This window comes from Phaseolus vulgaris, chromosome 9, assembly GCF_051622355.1.
Source record: "Phaseolus vulgaris cultivar YP4 chromosome 9, ASM5162235v1, whole genome shotgun sequence".
Taxonomy (NCBI): Eukaryota; Viridiplantae; Streptophyta; class Magnoliopsida; order Fabales; family Fabaceae; genus Phaseolus; species Phaseolus vulgaris.
In genome coordinates, this window is record NC_143506.1 from 25734651 (window position 1) to 25743267 (window position 8617).

Genomic DNA, 8617 nt, shown 5'->3' on the forward strand with positions numbered 1-8617 from the left:
ACCTTAATCACATATGTTTCTAGGAGCGGAGAAAAAGAGGTGAGCAAACTTTTGATTTAAAAAGTCATAATCCACGAGCATCCAATTAGGAACATCCTTCTCATAAGAAATAACAACATTCTTCAAACTCGAAAACTCATGTATATCAGACGAAGGAGAGGGAAGAGGCCAATAATTCTCATTCCAAACCCCAAAGACTTTAGAAGAAAGCTTAAGCCTTTTGGAATAAGGAATACCTACAATCAAGGATAAACATATAAGAGGGGCTAGAGGTCATTCCATAAATTAACATTATCCCCTTGCCCACGTTTAAGAATTATATTCAAGGACGACATCATATAAATATTCATTACCTAACCATATGGAAGAGAGTCTAAAAATAAGAATCTTTTGATATTTATTCTTCAACAACCTTGGCTTGCATAAGAAGAGACCAAGGTTTCTGACAGTCAGCAAAATCCTAAAGCAACTTGAGAAGACAAACCTTATTTTCAACCTGAAAATTAGTAACCTTGAGAACCTAGAGACCACCTTCCGTCTTAAGAGAACAAACATTAACCCAATTCACAAAAATAAAGTTTTTGACCCATTAATCAATTTGTTTAAACAAACTAACAGGTCACTTAAAGACATGGAAGCTATAGGAGAGAAATCCAACAATAATAATATTAACCAGCTAAATTCTACCCATCATACTCAAAGTTTTATCTTTCTAGTAGACAAGTTTAATTATGACTTTATTCGTGCAAATGACTAAAGGAACCGAGTTTCATGAGCACCTACAAAAAAAGGACACTAAGATAAAAAAAAAGGTATAGTTTCACGATTACACTTAAAAATAGACTTAACTTTTCTACCACAACTAACAGAATCATCAATAGAGAAAAAAAACGCTTTTAGCCTAGTTAATGTACTGACCTGAAGAAATACCATAAGAATGTAAGAACATTATAAGATTAGTTAAAAGTCCTAGAGTTAGCCTTGCAAAAAAGAAGAATGTCATTAAAATAAATAACATGAGAAGGAAACTCAAAATCTTTTTGGACTGGCCATGGGAAATGTGTAGGATATAAGGTTTGAGATCTCTCTACTCAGGACCTCTTCAGCAAGATAAAAGCAAAGGGAAGAGAGGATCTCCTTAACGAACACCTATGCCACAAGAAAAAACCTTGTCATGTTACCATTTATTTTGATGGATAACATAATTGTAAAAAGAGTAACCTGAATCCATTTAGAAAAGGTTTCATGAAAATTGAACTACTTCATAACCAATTAAAAGAAATCCCACTTAAAGAATCAAAAGCTTTCTGAAAATCAATTTTAAAAGCAATATTTTCCCCTGTACTTTCTTAGACAACATATTTATAACTTCAAAGGTAATACAAATACAATCTTGAATATGTGTGGCCTACACGAACCCATATTGATTGGTAAAGATGATCCTAGAAGCAATAACAATCAAAAATTTTGAAAATGATTTTAAAGCGAAAATACAATAGGTATGCAATTTTTAATGGAATCAACTCTATAAATTTTAGGAATTAGGGAAAGAACATTAGAATTCATTCTTGGCAAAATTCAACTCTATATTTCTTGACATCATTATGTACATTAGTGCCAATAATATCTCAACAAGCATGATAAAAAGAACCACAAAAACCATCTGACCCTGAGAATTGTTAGCATTAAAGTTAAACACTGCATGCTTAATTTCCTTGGAATCAGGACATTTAATCAATATAAAATTTTCTTACCAAAAGAAATAATATATTTAGCAATTAACTTGTTCTACTTATCATAAGAGCAGTTACCAACTTTAGAACAAAGAGTTTTATAAAAGAAGAAAATATGATCTTCAATAGCTTTAGGATCTTCCAAAATCTCATCCTCTTGCACAAGCTGATGTATACTACTTAAATTATTTCTCCTATTCACCACAAGATGAAAAAGAAAAAAAATAACATTTCTATCACCGTACAGAACTAATATATTTTCATTTTTTCCTTCAAAAACAGTGTTGAGAATCTAAAGCATACTCGAGATAATATTTAGCTTGCTTTTCTTTATACACAAGAGAATCCCTAATATAAATATGAGCTTTATCAATCTTTTCATAGATGGAAATAACAACTTGTTTGGTATCTTATCAATATTAATCCTAAGTCAAGTTTCCATAAATTTCATTTGAAAGAGAAGCCATATTAGGTGTGTGATCCAAACAACACTTAACCAGAACTTTAAGGAATTAATCAATATAATTAAATCATATAATTGTATTTACATGATTATGCAAATTAAATTTTAAATGATTTACTATTATAATTAAACATGTAGTGTGAAGATATCTATTTATATTTGAAAAACATTTTATTTTTTAAAGTGTATTACTTTTTAATATGAAATAGTGGAACAGAACAATACAAACTTGAGAATTAATTTTAAATTTCGTTAATACCTAGGACTTAGTAATTGAATTTTGTATATCTTTTCTGGAGTATTTTCAGCAAGCTATTATTTTTTTAAAAAAAGATTCAAGATAAGTGTGTGCGTGTGTTATTATTAAACCTTTTGTTGTTGTAAGGTCGTAGGAAGATTTACATATGTGCCAAAAATGTGATTTTTTTGAAATTTCACAATTTAATAATTTTTCGATCAATAAATTTAATAGTATATTTTTCGAAATCTTTTTCTTTACAATATATTTAATGGTCAACTTAACAAGTAAAATTGTGTTCTTCCTTTTTCTCATTTAAATAACAATTTCATTAACTTCTGTCCATGATTTCTTGAAACTAACTATCTTTGTTATTTTTAATTATTCTACTATCTTTTAACTTGTATTTTATTTTTAATTATTTTATCTTGTATCTAAATTAAATTCATTCATCTCTTATCTAATACAATTTTAACATATTTCATATTTTAACCACCTTTATCATGCTTTGCCACATATTAAGATTGAAAATGTTATTGAATTTTAATCATTTCAATTTATTTTCGTGATAATTTGTATATTTATAACCACAATATTTAAAACATTAGACTGAATGTGTACAAATCAGAATAAACTGCTAGTAAAAAAAAACACAAATGGTATTCACAATTTTATTTTGTTTTGCAATTTCAACCCTCTATATTTTGATATAAATTTTAATTTTACATATTAATTAATTAAATTATTATTTAATTATACCTTTCAATAAACATTTTAGGCATAAGTTCCAATCATATCAAAACAAAAAAATGTATGAAAAATTGAGTATTGAAATAAATTTACTTTTTCTTCTTCTAGAATTTGAAATGAAATAGAAAAAAAAAAGACTAAAATCACATTAAAAATTAAATATTTTCGAAATTACAATTTATCTAAATAAAATTTAACCTTTTTTCAAATTTTCTTTTAGTCCCTATTGTTTGGCATCGATATAAATTAATTCTCTAATATTAGAAATATGTAAACATAGTTTACATTTAAATTTATTATCCAGTGATAATTTTTACCATTATAAAATAAAAAAATACATATTTAATGAATTTTGGATACTAATTCATCAATGTTAAGGATTGAAATGAAAACAACGTTTATCCAAACATAAAGCATTAAAACCACATTTTTTTTCTAAAAAATAAAATAAAAAGTTTTAAGTCTTATGGGCCACTTGCGAGTAAGATGCATAGGCCCATCCCTCTGTAACTTCACACACCCTTCCTTCTACTGGCTCACGCTTTTATCCACGTGATTGCGTTCCTGCAGTGCCACCGGAAACTGGAATCAATTTCTCTCTTTGGCGCAAATTCTAGGGTTTTGCTTTTCATTCTCAGTGCATTTTCACGCCATGGCCACCACCGAGAGCCTCACAGACGGACTACCATCGTTGCCACCGGAAGACCAAAACGACGCCGGAGACAAATTGGAGAAATCGGTGAACCAACTCAACAACCTCTCCATTGCCATACAAACCTTCAAGAGCAGGTACGATGAACTGCAGAGACACCTCGATTTCATCGAACACGCCATCGACGCAAGGACGAAGGAACTCCAACTGTCAGGGTCCAACGCCTCGCCGAATGCGAAAGAAACAACCGAAGCCAGCGTCTCTCAATCAGACAGTGGTAAAACAGATTCCATTCCGAAGCCAAATCCTAAGGCGGAAGAGGAAGGGGGAGAGGAAGAGAAAGTAAAAGAAGAAGAAAAGGAAGAGGACGAACTTCTTTCGCTTTGCAAAACGATGAATAGCCGCGGCCTGCGTAAATACGTGTTATCGCGTTTATCCGAAACGGCGTCGCTTCGGGAACAGGTTCCCGTTGCGTTGAAGAGTGCGCCGAAGCCCTCGAAGCTCGTGTTTGAATGCATTGGGAGGTTTTTCCTTCAGGGAAGCAAAGCGTACACGAAGGACTCGCCGATGATTCCAGCGAGGCAGGTTTCGGTTCTGGTTTTGGAATACTATTTGCTCTCTGGACGTGTTGGTAACGAGGAAGAAGTGGAGGCTTCGCTGAAGAAAGAGGCAGATTCGGCCGCGGTTGCGTGGAGGAAGAGGCTCATTGTTGAAGGGGGTTTGTCGAAGGCCTCTGAGATTGATGCCAGGGGTCTGATTTTGTTCGTTGCTGGCTTTGGGATTCCTGGTGTTTTCAGGGATGAGGATATATGCAACTTAGTTAGCGTTAGCAATGGTAGAGAAATCTCCGATGCCCTGCGCCAGTCTCAGCTCTTGCTTAAGAGGGTTTCAGGTATGTATTTATATGTATTGTATGTTATTTTTAATGCAACAATCATAGTGATAGCCTGATGAATATGAATAGGATATTGTACTTTACAGCTTTGTTGATAAAATTTGAAAGTTGTAGAATGCTAAGAAATGGAATGGTTTTGTTTCCGTCATAGTCGTCAATATCTATGGTTTCCATTAGGGTTTAAATCGCCAACAAGCTGAGGTGATGCCTTGATTAATTGTCAGATCAAAACACTGAAAGAAAGTAAACTGTTTTCTTTGCCGAGACTTGAGTGGCGAGTTAGTTTAGATGGAATCTATAGGTAAAGTAAGCTTTTTAATGAGGCTCAAAGTGGGTGAATTTTTTTATAGACAATGTCAGACTGTTTGGTGACAGTATACTGCCCTAAGACTAACATCTTCAGGTTTGGAACAAGCCTGGAGAGAAATTCTGTGATGAGTTTTGCTATTCAGTTCTTTGTCATGCTGTTGACTCATTGACCTTTTCTGGGATGTATAAATCCTCCCTTTTTCGGACACAAACAAATATTTTATGAATGCCAATCTGTTCCCTTTGAGAGTTCAATGCAGATTTTGGCTATAAGTTGCTACGCCCAAATCACTTGTTACTGCAAGTTTGCAGCTATCTTTTTTATATTTTAGTTTAAGATCATTTGGTGGTGTGGATCCTTGTTTTCATCCTGCTTACGTTGTCTGGGGGGTTTGGAATGTAGTTGATGGCTTAATTTAAGATTTTACAACTGTAAGACTGAAATATAATATTTCAACTTTGCTTGTGACAACTCTGTTTTTGCTGCATTACTCTCAGTGTTGGATGTTGACTTTTGTGTCATATTTTGAAATCTTTTTTAGTTAATACTTGTATTAGCTTTGTATCATGGTAGTCAAAATCGAGATCTTATTCAAAATTGGAAAGGGAAATATGGATTGTAAATCAAGAGGTCGTAAAACGGATTGAAGATCTTACAAAATTTATAAAATTTATAGATACACTCACAAAATCATTGTATCTCACTCAGAATTCATAATTGAACTTCATAATATATAAAATAGTTACATAGTCCTTCCTAGTTACAAAACAGTAACAATTGGGCTTTGAAAGAGAGGCAGTCACATGGTTTCTTTAGTTATGCAATTGGGCTTTGATACAAACAAATTGAGCTTAGGTTTCGGGTTCCAAATTGGGTCAAGCTTCCCAACCCAACGAAAAACCTATTTGCTTCACAAGAGCTGCTGTGAGAGGTTTCGCCTGGTGCAATACAATAGGCCTTGCAAGGAGTGTCAAGGCTGTGAGAGGCCCTGCCTCAAGGTACATTGAGACCTTGAGAAGCGCAGCCATAAGGAATGTTGCTGCAAGGTGTGTCGAGGTCATGAGAAGCGCTGCAATGAACGTCAAGGTTGCGAGAGGCGCCATTGTGAGGAATATTGAGATCATGAGAGGCACATCTAGGAGGGACTGCATTGTGAATTTGTGAGAATCACTGCTCCCATGCAAGTTGCGATTTACCATGACGATCCAACGTGATCTGCAAAAATCGCGACTTTCAGGTGACACGAGATCGGAGAGGGAGAAGAAGATTGCTTTGGATCATGATTTTGACCACCATGTTAATAAACATCTCCTGAATCCTATTAAATACATATTTTTCTAACACTCTTTCTATTTTCCTCATGATAGTTTAAGAAAATCATTATACTTTGGTATGCAATTTCTAATTGTTTAGAATACCTGAGACATTGGTCGGTGTGCTGCTATAGGGTGGTCTGTTTAATGGTGGAAAATAATTTGCGACTCACTGACGCTCCACCCTATGACACCTTTCCTTTCTTGCATCATAAAATTGAATTGAAAAGAATTGTCAACCCCTTACCAATCATCAACTATTGAAAATGAACATCCCCTTTAATTTCATTTCCCTCCTAACAGTCCTACTCTTCCTCGATCAGGCATGTTAGCCTTAATGATTATGATGAATATGTTGTTACTTTCTACTCTGAAAAGGTTTTTTTCTCATTTTTTGTTTACATTGGCCACAGATATTGCAGATGGGATGATAAGAAAAGGCATGGTTGTTAAAGCTGTTGATTTGGCTTATACCTTTGGGCTTGAAGAGAAATATTCTCCTCAGACAGCTCTGACTTCATTTCTACAGAAATCTGAAGAAACATGGAAGAAAGCCAAGCAAGATGCAAATGATTTTCCTAGTGCGCTGGTATGTTTTAGCTGGTTTCCAATATTTATAATATTGAGTATTTTTTTTTTCCATTATGAATATTAACGTTGTTGACATATGTTGATATTTCACAGAAGCAAGCACATGAAAAATATTTAGCTGTTTTGAAATCTGTAGTGAACTGTTTGGAAGGTCACAATATTGACTTCGTAAAACTTATTCCTGGGTGGCAACTTAAGGATAAAATTATCAACTTGGAGAAAGATATTAGTGATACCAATATAAAAATTGAAGAGAAGTCAATGATCAAGAGAAAAGTAGATAAAAACACTTCATCTAACAAAATGAAGATTCCAGACGCAAAACGAACACGGTTTGCTGGGAGAGATGCGTCTGTGCTATCACCCCCACTTGCCGCCTTGCACGAGCAAAGGATTGTTCGTATGGATGGCAATAGCTCGTATGATGGTTCATTGGCAGCCCATTTGCTGGACGGTAGATCATATGGTTACCCAAATAGTTATCTCAGTGCAGCATCTATACAACTTGGATCTGTTTCAGATTCCTTGGCCGAAAAATATCTTGGAAGTACAGTTGCAAATGGGGCTAATATGCTTGGAGGAGCTATGGGTGGTTCATATTCTGGGTATCAGGGGGATATGATAAGAGATAATGTTGGGACAGTGCTAAACAGCAATAGTTATAGATGGCATGGAGTTGGGGAAGGGGCATTGTCTCATGATAGGTCAGTTGGGCAGAGTTTCGCGGGGCAGTCTACATCAGCACTAGTAAACAATTTGTATGGGAAAACATCTATCGAAGGTTTCGCAGGAGTGTCAGAGCATCACTCTATTGGTGCTTCTAGTCGCAGTGGAGGTTCTGATTTGTATAGCTTCGCTGATGGTGTTTTCGATTCATAGTCATTCCTGGGTGGGTAGTAGTACAGTACAGTTCTCCAAATTACTGTCTTCTGATCATGCTCTACAAATATTCATCTGCCCATGGAAATACTGAATTGTATGATGTTAGTTTTGTTCTCAACTTGCATCTAGTCTTTATAGTGATAGCCATAGGATTGAATATCGCCGTGGCTTTGCTACCATATTTGTCTATTTTGGAAGGTATTTTATTTTACTCAGCCCTCACCTCCCTAAAAGTATTCTCGCTTGAGAGGGGGCTTGTACAGTTCTTATTTGGATAACTCCCGAAAAATCACTTCAACGGCTCAATGAGGTCGTATGGTCTATTTTTATTCTTTCAAGTTTTCAAAATTGACCAAATGGTAAATAAAGGTGAAAAAAAATTAAATGTTTGATTGATAAAAGTCTTAAGGATTTATTTTATTTTATCTTGTTATTGACGGTAATTAATGGTTTTACAGAAATTAAAATCAGATTCAATCCTTGTATAGGCAGGGGCAGGAAACTAGCTTCGGTGTTCTAATTTTAGGTTAGGTGATGATTTGAATTTCTTGTTTTTTATTCGATTTGGTTCTTTAGTTTGTTATTTCGTAAAATGATTGTGTTCTATTAAAACTAGATTTTTAACCTGTGCACTGCACGGGAAAGGTGTATTATTAATATATTAATAAGTAAATAAATTACAATGTATAAAAAATATAATTAGTATATATAAATAAATAAATAAAATTAATATAAATAACACATTAACATTGGTATAGATTTTGGAAAAAATAAGTAATAATTAATCATA

General features: G+C 34.0%; 1 protein-coding gene across 1 annotated transcript; it reads left to right on the forward strand.

Annotated features, from left to right (window-relative positions):
• Window positions 1-3657: 3657 nt before the first annotated feature.
• FRI (FRIGIDA-like protein) lies at window positions 3658-8150 on the forward strand. The gene is made up of 3 exons (XM_068624833.1): window positions 3658-4728; window positions 6768-6943; window positions 7039-8150. The coding sequence occupies exons 1-3, from the start codon at window positions 3837-3839 to the stop codon at window positions 7822-7824; spliced, it is 1854 nt and encodes a 617-aa protein (XP_068480934.1). The 5' UTR covers window positions 3658-3836; the 3' UTR covers window positions 7825-8150.
• The last annotated feature ends 467 nt before the right edge of the window (window positions 8151-8617 follow it).